The 13504-nt window shown below is 52.7% G+C and overlaps 1 protein-coding gene across 2 annotated transcripts in view; it reads right to left on the bottom strand.

Moving 5' to 3' along the window:
- Nucleotides 1–13504, bottom strand: part of LOC146394436 (acetylserotonin O-methyltransferase-like) — a 35540-nt gene that overhangs the window by 2814 nt on the left and 19222 nt on the right. For both annotated transcript variants that reach the window (XM_085008492.1, XM_085008491.1), the window contains 4 exons: nt 11822–11890; nt 10359–10477; nt 8262–8402; nt 3679–3801 (listed from right to left, as the gene is read on the bottom strand). In XM_085008492.1, coding sequence (XP_084864618.1) covers nt 3679–3801; nt 8262–8402; nt 10359–10477; nt 11822–11890 — 452 coding nt within the window. The remainder of the gene's footprint in view (nt 1–3678; nt 3802–8261; nt 8403–10358; nt 10478–11821; nt 11891–13504) is intronic.

Below are 13504 nucleotides of genomic sequence, written 5' to 3'. Positions count from 1 at the left end.
GAGGCCAGGGATCAAAAACACATCCTCATGGATGATACTAGTCGGGTTTCCAACCCGCTGAGCCACAGTGGGAACTCCGATGGAGGGATTTTCACAGGTTTCAACCCACTTTATTAAGGACCTGATCCTCAAACAAAGCACCATGTAAACGTACAGCGGCTTCGTTGACAGGGTCCTGGGTCCTCTGACACCGTGAACCTGACCCCCACTTCTAGGAGTGTCCCCCAGAGACCAAAACAAGATCCGAGCTTTTTTTTTTTTTTTTTTTTTGTCTTTTGTCTTTTTGTTGTTGTTGTTGCTATTTCTTGGGCCGCTCCCGCGGCATATGGAGGTTCCCAGGCTAGGGGTTGAATCGGAGCTGTAGCCACCGGCCTACGCCAGAGCCGCAGCAACGCGGGATCCGAGCCGCGTCTGCAACCTACACCACAGCTCACGGCAACGCTGGATGGTTAACCCACTGAGCAAGGGCAGGGACCGAACCCGCAACCTCATGGTTTCTAGTCGGATTCGTTAACCACTGTGCCACGACGGGAACTCCAAGATCCGAGCTTTTTGTGGAATAATTTGCAGCAATGCAGACACGACAGCATTGCCAACAACCCGCAGCTAGTGGAACAGACGCCGGGATGTCCGCAGAGCAGCAGAGAGCAGGGCAAGGCTGAGGAAGCTCTCTGCGTCCAGAACCGGGCTTCCTCCCCGTCCAACGGAGAAAGCCCGGGCAAGGCAGCAGACAGAGCAGGGAACATTCAGTGTTTCAGTGCATGTTCATGTGTGTGTGTGTGTATATGCGTGTGTGCTGCAACACGTACACACACATGCACACAACCCATAGTCCATATGCACTATATACATACACACATGCATACATTCATCCTACATACATACACATACACCCGTAGGCACGTGTACACACACACATACCTGTATATCCATATATCCACATGTACATGCATATGCACGCATTATACATAAAATACAGGTACACGCAGAGCTGCACGTGGGCGTGTACATATGTGCATGCTTATACATATACCTAAAAATGCACATACCTACCCATCTACGTGTATGCATGTGTGTACAGGAGTGTGCACGTTCTCTATCCTCATGCATGTGCATACATATTCACACATGTCCATGCACATGCACACGCTACCTCTGTACACATGCAGCTTGTATGCACCCACCCACATGCACATACACACGCACACAAACACACGCACACATGTACATACATATTTGCCCACGTACACGCATACACACATAGCCATAATACATGTGAATATACACACACACACGTAAGGATATATAAACATGCATTCACGTGTATACACTACACGTATACATGTATACATACACAAACATATCCATACATCCATGTATACCCACATGCACAGACATGCCTGCATATACACGGCTATGTATGTCTACATGTATATACATGTGTGTCTAGATATGCACACGCATCCACAGATACTGTTAATTCCTAGGTATGCACAGATACTACATGCGTGTGTACACTTGCACACACACGTATGCGTATATATATTATAATACTTGTTCACATAATACCTGTAATATGTACATATGTATACCTTCCCATGCATATACACTATGCACATACACAGACATATGATTACACGCATATGGACACAGACACACATATATGTACACACGCATTTGCTCGTTTTCACAAACCCGACACCGGAAGGGTCAACCAGACACCGGTAAAAACAGCTCCCCTGCAAGAGCCACGAATACACTTGAGGGGATCAGATTCTAATCAGGTACCTTTTTACGCAGCGTGTGGGCTTTGAACTATGCAAACATCTTACTCGGTCCAGAATGACAGCGACACGAGGAGAGGCAAGCTGTGAAACGGGAAGCAGCCAAAGGCCACGAGCCAGACTGTGACTCGCGGGGGCAACCTCGCCTCGCGTGAGAATCGCCGGCCCTGGGGCCTTGGACAGGCCAGGGCGTGGCTGCTCTAAATGAAGAATGTGCAGAGAAGCCACAGTGTCCCTTGGCCGTCTTGCCCTTGGCCGTGACCTTGGCTTGGCTGCTGTGGGATGCCATCGTGTACAGGGCAGGACAGACACACAGGAACTTGAGGACATTGGGACCAAGGCTCCAGGTCTAAGATAACACATGTGCACAGCGTCAAGCAAACGGAGGGGACGATGTGAGACCAAGAATGTGTGTGTGTGTGTGTGTGTGTGTACACATTCTTTTTATGTATGTGTGTGTGACTGGGTCTCTTTGCTGTACAGTGGGGTTTGGCACAATGTTATAAATTAACTACACTTTTATTTTTCAAAAGCAATTAAAACAACAAAGAAAGAAAACAGGACCCCCCCCCCCCGCCCTGCTGGAATGTCAGTAGGGATGGATATGGGACGAACGCATTTTCACTCAATGCATTTCCTACCTCCACACAGAAGGGGTCTAGAGGCAGCGCCCCCACCCCGCCAGCAGCGGGCACCTCCACAGCTGACGATGCTTCCTCACCAACAGAAGCACAATGTCTGGGGAAAATGCACGATTCTAAAGCAGGAGAAGGGGGTTCCCATCATGGCTCAGCTGAAACGAATCCAACTGGCATCTAGGAGGATGCGGGTTCGATCCCTGGCCTCGCTCATTGGGTTAAGGATCCCACGTTGCCATGAGCTGTGGCTCAGATCCCGTGTTGCTGTGGCTGTGGTGTAGGCTGGCAGCTGGAGCTCCGATTCGACCCCAAGCCTGGGAACCTCCATATGCCGCAGGTATGGCCCTAAAAAGCAATAAATAAATACATAAATAAAATAGGAGAGGTAATTAAGGAGCCTGTGGTACGATGACAAACTCAAAAGCAAGAGAGCCTCAGAGGCTTTACCTGCAGAGCGGAGCCACCTTGGGCAAAGAAACACACAGGCACCAGGGTGCAGGGGGATTTCAAATACACGGAAACATGAATGTTAGCATAAGTGGGTCCTGGGAAGTATCTGGAATGACCCCCCTTTTTTTTGTCTTTTTGCTATTTCTTTGGGCCGCTCCCGCGGCATATGGAGGTTCCCAGGCTAGGGGTCGAATCAGAGCTGTAGCCACCAGCCTATGCCAGAGCCACAGGAACACGAGATCCGAGCCGCGTCTGCAACCTACACCACAGCTCACGGCAACGCCGGATCGTTAACCCACTGAGCAAGGGCAGGGACCGAACCCTCAACCTCATGGTTCCTAGTCGGATTTGTTAACCACTGCGCCACAAGGGGAACTCCTGGAATGACCCATTTTGAGGGGTTCTTACAGGTCTTGGGCTGGAATTTTCTCATCTGAATATGGAGATACGGTAGTTACCAACTCTCACGCTTGCTGTGGGATGTCCTTATTACAGCCCCTAAATGCAACTGTTATGACAAGTTGCCCACATCCTCACGCACCAGCAAGACATAAGGACCTCAGAGAGCAGCTGGGATACAGTCCCCACCACACAGAGGCTGTGCCCAGGTCCTCATGCCTCTTCGGGTTGGGTGGACCTCACAGCACCGCTGCGACGCGAGCCCCGTCACATGCACAGGTGTCTCCATCTTTGCTTGGGGTCAGTTACAATTACAGTTGGTCGGGAAGGAGAGCCAGGCGACCTGAACGCATACCCTTGTCCCATGAGACGCTGCCCCGCCCCCGCCGGGCAGCCCCGGCCCCTACCTGTCCTGCAGGCGCCGTGGATTCTGGCCAGCAGACGGGAGCACTTGTCGTCCGTCCAGTCGTGCAGGACCCTGGCCAGCAGGTACAGGTCCGCCTCCGGGAGGGGGTCTTTAAAGAAATCTCCTGCAACACAGGACGCGTGCCCCGGGCTCCGCCTGCCTGTCCGGCTCACTGGACCACGCCCACACCCAGCACGGCAAGGTCGCCTGCACAGCCCAAGCTTTCCGAGGTCTCCCCAGCTGGTGACCTCCCCCCACCCCCAGAACACAAAGAATCTCAGCGCAGACAAGAGCGTTCTGAAAGAGGCCCCTTTTCCTCCATCAGATCTGGAAATGGTTTTAGGAGATTTCCCACGTCCACAGACAGCACAAGACCCCTGGCTACGGCTTAGTAGCTCCTCCCTGATGTGTCAAACTGGACCAGCAGAGTGTACGGGTTTTCCTGATTAAACAGAAACGCCTAAGAGTGGAGTTCCCGTTGTGGGTCAGCAGGTCAAGAACCTGCCTAGTATCCATGAGGATGCGGGTTCAATCTCTGGCCTTGCTCCGTGGGTTAAGGATGTAGTGTTGCCCAGAGCTGGGGTATAAATCACAGACATAGCTCAGATCCCGCATGGCTGTGGCTGTGGTGTAGACATGCAGCCGGAGCTCCAATGGACCCCTAGCCTGGGAACTTCCCTGTGCCGCAGCTGCAGCCATAAAAAGAAACAAAATAATAAAAATTAAAAGCCTGAGAGAGACCCTTCCCCGACGGTGGTGTGTAACTTCCATATCCGACCACGTTGCCTGCCAACCATGCGGCTGCGGGAAGGGGCCCTGGACAGCCCTGAGCGGCACCGCGGGACCGACTGGTCCAGACTGCGCAGACCCACAGGGGATGGGGGCAGGTCCGGGATGACACAGAGGCGGTTCCCAAATCTGTGCCCTGCGCCAAGGTGCCCAGGAAACACGGACCCCACCCCGCCCCCATGAGATACGACCGCAAAAAGGACGTTCCTCCAAATTGGATTTTCTTCCACTCAGAGTAGAAAGACAGCCGTCCCTCTCAGAAAACTACAGCCAAGGACCACGTTTGGCCAGGCATCTGTCCGCCTACAGCCTGCAGGGGGAGAGCAGACCCAAGGGGGTCAACACGCCCGCCCCTGCGGCCAGCCTCCCTGCTGACCGCCAGCCTCACCTCCGCTGGGTAAAAGCACAGAATGCAAGTTACTGTTTCATTTAATCAAGGTGAGGCATGGAAGTAAGACCGACCTCGAACCCACCCACACACCCCGGCCTCCACGAAGTAGGATGGACACTGGGATTCAGATTAAGACCAGGGTGAGCGGCCCCCGCCGTGCACAAAATTTAAAGCGCCCCAAAACTCGGCCACGGAGATTCAATATATTCTTTTCAATTTTTTTTTTTTTTCTTTTCCAGCCACCCCACGGCATAGGGAGTTCCCAGGGCAGGAATCACATCTGCGTTGCAGTTGTGACCTACCCCACAGCTATGTCCACATGAGATCCTTTAACCCACTGAGCTGGATGGGGGATGGAACCGGCGTCCTGGTGCTGCAGAGTCACCGCCCATCCCATTGCACCACAGCGAGCTCAGAAGATTCAACATATTTTAACACAATTGTTTCTCTCTCTCTCTCTCTCTTTTTTTTTTTTTTTTTCATTTTACAGCTGCACCTGCAGCATATGGAAGTTCCCGGGCTGGGGATCAAATCAGAGCTGCAGCTGCAGCTTATGTCACAGCCACAGCAATGCTGGATCTGAGCCACGTCTGCGACCCACACCAGGTCCTTAACCCACGGAGCGAGGTCGGGGATCAAACCCACATCCGTGAAGAGACCACAGTCTCTTCCGTGCCCACTGAGCCGCAACGGGAACTCCAACACGGTGTTTTAAAAAATCAGCATTAAGCGCCCCACCCCACCGCCCAAAATTCCTGGAGGTCGGAATTTCAGAATGTGAAATAAAGATGGCAGGGAGCCCTTCAAGAACTGGGCGTCTGCAGGTCGGACCATAGTTCCCGAGAAAAAGCCCATCCCTGGGAGCTGCACCCCGTTTCCAAGGCAAGCGGGAGTCCTGCCCCCTCTCGGCAAAGTGGCTGTGGTCTCTGAGCCTCAGAAAGGCTGACAACCTTCTCATTGTCTGAGCCAGTAACTGTCCCCTGACCTTGCCTTCAACCCACGTCATTACTGTCCATAAATGCTCTGGATTAGGTTACCTGGGTCAGGAGATACCTGCTCTGGATTAGGTACCTGGGCGGTGTAAGAAAAGGCCACAGACCAGGGGGCACAAGACCACAGGAACCCACCCTCCCGCATCTTGGGGATGAGACCTCTGAGCTCAAGGGGTCCCAGAGCTGTGCTCCCTCCAGAGGCCCCAGGGGAGGGTCCTTCCTGCCTCTCCCAGCTTCTGGGGGCTCCAGGTGGCCCTGGGCTGGTGGCCGCCTCCCTCCCGTCTCTGCCTCTATCTTCCCGTGGCTTCTCCTCTGTATCATCTCTGTTTTTATAAGCACACTTATTATTAGATTTAGGGGCCTCCTTCATCCATGAGGACCTGGTTCCTGGCACACAGCTCCAAAACCATAGCAATTTCTTGATCCCTTTGAGCAGAGCATCTGTGGTTTTTCCTAAGAAAGCCAAGCTCACCTGTTCATGCTAATGAGGTGGGGCTGGTTGCCAGAGGAACCAACCAGGTGAGGAAAGGGTTGGCTTTTTTAGCTCAACCCCAACCTCCAGAGCTGCTGAGGGGTCTATGTTTACTCAGTCCTACTGAGTGGAACCTCACTAAAAAACTCTTTAAAAGGGTTTCAGAGAGCTTCCCGGTTGGGGAGCCCACAGTTGGGAGGGTGCTGTACCCCAAGCTCCATGGAAACAGAACCTCCAGCATGTGGGACCCCCTCCCACCTCACCCTCCACCTCCTCCTCTGTCTGTTCACCCCTTTATGAGCAAAAGGTAGGTCATGTGTTTTCTGAGTTTTTTGGGGGGCCATGGGGACCCTCCAACTGTAAGAGGTTGGACCGAAGTGTGGGTGACCTGAACCCTGCCTGTGGTTGGAGGTGAGGTGGGAGCAGTTGTGAGGGGGCTGGGCCCCCCCTCAGCATTTGCACCAATTCAGGGTCCTTTCACAGGTGAATTGAATTGGAGGACACCCAGCTGGGGTCTGAAGGGAACTGGAGGACTCCTTGGTGTGGAAACGCCCCACGTTGGGTGTCAGAAGCTCTGTGAGCAGAGAAACGGTTTTCATTTAACAGTCAAAAATGTGTTCATTCCTTTGGAACAAACACCTCCACCTGGAGGACCTCCCTGATTCCTCCCCGTTCTCCGTAAGCCTTTCTTTCTTCTATAGTCAGAGCGGATCATCTCAAACAGCAATTATATCGTGTCCGTACCTGTTTAACACGCTCCGTGGTTTTCATGGCTGTTAGAAAAGGACAAATGGCTTCGCCTGTCCTGTTGACCGAGGCGGGGCAGCTGGTGCAAGGCGGGCAAGGACTGGGAACACGTTTTGGGGCTGGTGGCTGTGACCTCCCCCGAGTACATCTCAGGACAATGTTTTATGACTTGCGTCCGACAGAGGAAAGAGACGACAATACTGGGGACGAGTCAGTGTGCCCAACCACCTAAGAGCAGACGCTTCGCTTTTCCAAGACCGAGGCTCACAGCCTCTGTAAATAAACTGTAACCCATTCTCTGGTTTCTCCTGACAGGTGTGTCTCTGCAATTTAATTTTGCATTTGTTGCTGGTCATGGAAGCAACAATCACATCTACGATTTGCCGGCTTTGCTCTGTGAATTGGTTTCGGGGGGTTGTGTTAACAAATGACAACAAATCACGTGGGTTAAAACGGCAGCCATCCATCCTCCCCCATCCTAGAGAGCAGACGTCTGAGGTCAAGGGGTCCCAGGGCCGGGCTCCCTCCAGAGGCTCCAGGGAGGGTCCTGCCTCCTCCAGCATCTGGGGGCTCCAGGCAGCCCTGGGCTGGTGGCTGCCTCCCTCCCAGCTCTGCCTCTGTCTTCCCATGGCTTCTCCTCTGTGTCTGGGTCTCCTCTTGTGTCTCTTAGGAGGACACCGTCCTTAGATGGGGGACCCCTCATCCAGGAAGACCTCCTCTCAGATCTTTCCCGTGGCGTCTCCTCTATGTCTGGGTCTCCTGTTGTGTCTCTTAGGAGGACTCTGTCCTTGGATGGAGGGCCCCCCTCATCCAGGAGGCCCTCCTCTCAGACCCTTCCCTTCCCCACCTGCACAGACCCTGTTTCTCAACAAGATGCCTGTGCTCATCCTAGATCCTTTGATACTCACCTTGCCAGCATCCTATTTCTACATAAGGTGACATTCACACATTCTGGGTGGAAACAAAATCTGAGGGCGCATTTTTGAACCCAGTGCAATACTCCAGAAAGAATTCATTGTAAGAAAACAATACACCTTCCCACAACTTTCCATCCATCCTGAGTCCCAGTTCTAAGTTGGGGGGGTGGCTATTTGGTGGATGGAGGAAGCCATGCTGACCATCACTGCTGGCCTCTCCCAAGCCCCCGGGACACCTCTGCTTCCCCGCAGACAGGATATCAATGGGAAACCCACCCTCACGGAAGCTGATCCGTCCATCCTCCGGGAAGGAGAAGTGCCTCTTTGCCATCTGGACCACATCTGGCATGTCAAACACGGTGACGTGGCATCCAGCGTAGAGAGACGTGCACTCCTTGGCCAGAGCCCCTGAACAGCCTGCAAGTGGACACAGGGCGAGCCTGGCGGGGGAACCGGGTGGTACCCACCCTCTGGTCTCCATGGCGACACGCTCATCCACAAGCCCCTGAATCCGGGAGTCTGCTGGGCTTGAATGACCCTCATGCCAACCTCCTGCACAGGCTCTGACCTCCCCAAGTCCTCCATGCCAGGGAGTCCATCCATCCCAGACAACAGCTGAGAGGAAGAACCCGGAGCAGCAGTCAGAGGAAGATGAGCCTGCATCTCCCTGCAGGGGACGTTTCCAGGGGATGAGGGGCCCCTTCCAGATGTCACTGGGTCCTAGAGAACCTCTACCTAGGGCTCCTGCCTTGTACTGTCTCCTCAGCTGCACCCCTGCCCCCAGGCAAAGCCATTCCCAGTCTGCACCTGCTCCGTGGAACCTGGTGGTGATGAGCAGGGGAAGACACCCCTTCTGCCCCACAGGTGCTGTCTGAGCCCCCACATCCCCAGGCCTCCCACGCCTCTGCTATGGGAGGGGGTGACGGAGGGAGATGGTTTGTCGAAAACAGACCGAGGGGTGGGCCTCGCAGCTGCCGTGTCCACCTCAGCAGAGCAACCTGCCTATCCTGTAAGGCAGGGACAATGACGCCCCTCAACCAGCTCTGCCTTGGCTCTAAGATCTCCCCCAAACCTGGTACCCGACCCAGAGAAGCTGCTCAAGACAGGGCCAGGCATCTTCTCATCGCCGTCAGCATCACCTTAGAAGTTTCCCGAGTGAAGGGCGACGCCGACTCCCCGTGGGACCCCAGACACCTGCCCTGAGCCAGGCAGGTGCAGACAGGATTGTGGCCCCAGCAGGATGCCAGCGGGAGGCTCTGCTGAGTGTCGGCAGATCCCGCCCTCAACCCCTCCCTGAGGTTTCGGACTGTTGTGCACAGGGAGAAGCACAGCTTTTTCCTACGCTCCCCTCCCAGAAGCCATGGCTGCTTGGCTCTACTGAGGAGCTGGGGGGCCGTGACAGCGCCCAGGGCGTCAACAGAAGACTTTCTCTACATCCTACACCAGATGTCCTCTGTCCCCGTCAGATCCCTGGGAACCCTTACAATGCGAGGCGTCCTGGCGCTCTGCTGGTGGGAACGTAACTGGTGCAGCCACTGGGGGAGGAGGTTCCTTAAAAAACTAAAAACAGAACTACGTATGATCCAGCAATCCCGCTCCTGGGCACCTATCCAGAGACAACCATACTTGGAAAAGATCCATGCACCACGTTCACAGCAGCACAATTCACAACAGCCGAGACATGAAAACAACCTAAATGTCCCTGGACAGAGGAATGGATCAAGAAGATGCGGTCCATAGACACAACGGAATACGACTCAGCCATAAAAAAGAACAAAATCATGCCATGTGCAGCAACATGGATGGACCTAGAGATTCTCTTACTAAGTCAGTCAGACAAAGACAAAAACCAGAGGAACATCCCTTACATGTGGAATCTAAAATATGACACAAATGAACCTATTTACAAAACAGACACAGACTCAGACACAGAGAACCAACTTAGAGTTACCGAAGGGGAAGGGAGGGGAGAAGGACACCTTAGGAGTTTGGGATGAGCAGATACAAAGTATTACACATAAAATACACACAAAATAAAGAATTTGGGATCATGAGATGCACACTATGATACAAAAGAGAAACAAACAACAAGGTCCCACTGTCCAGCACAGGGAACTCTATTCAGTATCTTATAATAAGCCTGTAACGGAAAAGAATTTGAAAAAGAATACACGTATACATATATATGTTTTATATATGCATATATATGCATATATTGATATCTGTATAGACACACGTGTTTATTTTATATATATATAAAACTGAGTCATTTTGCTGCACCCCTAAAATAACACTGTAAATGAACTATATTCCAATTAAAAGCAGGAGGGCGTAAACGCTTCGCATCCAGAATCCCAAGCAACGGACACTCACCTCCGAGGTCGCAGACGAGCGGGAACGGTGACAGGTCAAAGGCGGCCAGCACGCCCCTCCCTTCCACGCTCCACACGTCCCCCAGGCCCCGCAGGAACTGCAGCCGCTCCCCCTCAGACCTGAAGCGGAGCCCCGCCCGTCAGGTCCCGGTAGAAACAGGTGCAGCACGTCGAGCGATGCCCTGGATTGTGCTGCGCAAACAGTGTGCGCCCCACCCCACCGGGCGGAGCGCACGAGGATCTGGGCTCCTTTGCAGGTCCGGACGTGGAAGGGAGCAGGTCCAGATGGCGCGGATTCCGGGAGGAGGCATGGAAAGACCGGGGGAGGGGAGGCCTTGGAAGGGAGCGGAGGTGAGGGGGCGGAGGAGGCTGGGTAGGTGAGGAGCTCCCGGGGGTCCTTCTCCTGTAGCCCGGCTGCGGGGTTTCTGGGTTTGGTGTCCGTGTAGGAAGACGAGGAGGAGGGAAGGGAGTGAAGGGGGAGAGACTCCAGGGAGGGGGAGGGTGGGACCCTCATCAGCGTCCCCTCCTTCCTCCCGCCACCCACGCCCCCAGCCCCACGGGCTGCTGCAAACCCTGCAAAGAGTCATCACAGCGTCACCACCTCAGAACGTTGCTACCAGAGCTCCATACGAGACACCACATCTATTTCTTGGCACGGAAAGCCAAAAATAAATAAAAAGTATTTTCTAGGTAACTCTAGCCAAATCGAAACGGTGCCTTGTTTCCCTACTTTAAAACGAAGAGAGAAATATTGGCAGCGACGCCAGAAATCGCTCCACACAAACATCAGAACGGCCAAATCGGTTTTTAAAAAAATTTTAAATTGAATATGAACTTCCAGGAATTCCCATCGTGGCTCAGTGGTAACAAGCCCGGCTTGTATCCGTGAGGATGCGGGTTCCATCCCTGGCCTCGCTGAGTGGGTTAAGGATCTGGTGTGGCTGTGGCTGTGGAGTAGGCTGGCAGCTGCAGCTGCAGCTCCTGTTTGACCCCTAGCCTGGGAACATCCATATGTCGCAGGTGCAGCTGTAAAAAGACCCAACAGAAAAGAAAAAATCAACTTCCTTCTGTTTTGCTCTATTTGGACACATTGCTTTAGACCGGAACATCGTTTAAAAATAAGCGTGTCCCCAGACACAGAGAACAGACTTGTGGGGGGGATGGACAGGGAGTTTGGGGTCCGTAGAAGCAAACTATGACATTTAGATGGAGAAGCCATGAGGTCCTGCTGTCCAGCACAGGGAGCTCTCTCCAGTCTCCTGGGAGACACCACAATGGAGGATTATATGCATGTACAGAGTTATAGATAGATATATGCACCCTGCACATATATATATGTATGTATAACTGAATCCTTTGCTGTGCCGCACAAATCGGCACAACCCTGTACATTAATGATAGTTCAATTTTCTTAAGTTGAGCAAGAGGACGCCAGACCCCAGGAGAGCCGGCGCGGGGCGTTACCTGTAGATGGCGCTGAAGAGCTCCTCGGAGGGAACCCCGAACGCCTTCGGATACTGGTTCTTCCCTTCCCTGAAAACGGGGGGCAAGGCTGTCACCGGGTCCTGAGACTTGGAGGCACATCAGCTCAGGCGCCCCCGGCCCCTCCCCTGCCAACACGGAAGGAACAAGCAGCGGACGTAAGTCAGCCACCCAGACACCCCCGGACGGCTTCCTGGCTGGCGAGCGGTATAAGGCACATTCGGAGCCGCAGGCTCGCACAGCAGCCCGGCTCTCAGATGGGAGCCAAGAAGAAGGGTAAGGACGCTTAAGGAGAGTCTGCGGATGCTATGCAGTGAGGGGAGCCCTCGGTCCTCGTGACTTGTCCCCCAGCATCTGGGATGGGCAACGCTTTGCAGCCGAACGGCCAACTGGTCTACCCGCAGCTGCCTCCACCTGCCCTGCGGCCCTGACGGAGGTCTGCCGCCTCCTGCCCCGCTCTCTCCAGCTACAAGCACAGGCGAGCGGTCTCCCTGTGGCTTGTCCCCTTCCATCCTGGACGCAGTCTAGCACCGCCAAAATCAGCCCCCTCCTGCTTTCGTTAGAGGAGAGCCATCTCTCGTCGTCCTGACCTTGGGGAGACGGTGATGAAAACACACAGAAGCAGAAATTTGCGCCCATGGGTGGGACCCACGTGCACCAACCCAAGGCAGAAGTAAGGAGAAGAGGGGGGAAGACAGTATGAGAAAAAGAATGTATACAGATGTATGATGGGGTCACTGTGCAGTGCAGCAGAAACTGACACAACACTGAAAATCAACTATAATTAAAATTTTTTAAAAAGAAATTATCAAATGCAAAACTTTCCTCTTTGTATCTCCTAGATATGTATTCATATCTTTAATTAGCTATTTCAGAGAAGACTGTAATTTCGCATTTGAGCATTGGAGACTTTAAATAATTTAATGGATTTTAATACATTTACTCATATAACTATGTCTACAAAGAGCCAGCGCTGGAGAGGGTGTGGAGAAAAGGGAACCCTCCTACACTGTCGGTGGGAATGCCAGTTGGTACAACCAGTATGGAAAACAGGATGGAGGTTCCTCAGCAAACTAAACTTAGAACTACCATGTGATCCAAGTCTTATTCCTGGGCATTTATCGGAACAAAGCTTTCATTCAAAAAGATCCACGCACCCCTGTGTTTTTCATTCAAAAAGATCCACGCACCCCTGTGTTTTTCATTCAAAAAGATCCACGCACCCCTGTGTTGATTGCACACTATTCCCAATAGCCAAGACAAGAGGAAAACCTAAATGTCCATCAACAGAGGAATGGATTAAGAAGATGTGGTATATATACATAATGGAATACTACTCAGCCATGAAAAAGAATGAAATCATGCCATTTCCCACAACATGGATGCAACTAGAGAGTCTCAGAGTAAGTGAAGTAAGTCAGACAGAGAAAGACACATACCATAGGAGATCCTTGACATGTTGAATCCAAACTGTGCCACAAGTGAATCTATCTAGAACAGAAGCAGACTCACAGACATAGAGAACAGACTTGCATTGCCAAGGGGGATGGAATGGGATGGCGGGAGGGGGGGATAGGGATTAATAGATACAAACTATGACATTGAAAATGGCTACTTAATGAGGTCCTGCGTCCCGCACAGGGAAGTCTATCCAGTCTCTTGGGA

The sequence above is a fragment of the Sus scrofa genome, chromosome X (genome assembly GCF_054392235.1).
Source record: "Sus scrofa isolate SSC_HxYL_T2T_F1_AM1 chromosome X, Sscrofa_HxYL_maternal_Yorkshire_Landrace_v2.0, whole genome shotgun sequence".
NCBI lineage: Eukaryota > Metazoa > Chordata > Mammalia > Artiodactyla > Suidae > Sus > Sus scrofa.
The sequence above is the reverse complement of the archived record's forward strand: the minus strand, read 5'-3'. Positions and strand labels throughout refer to the sequence as shown.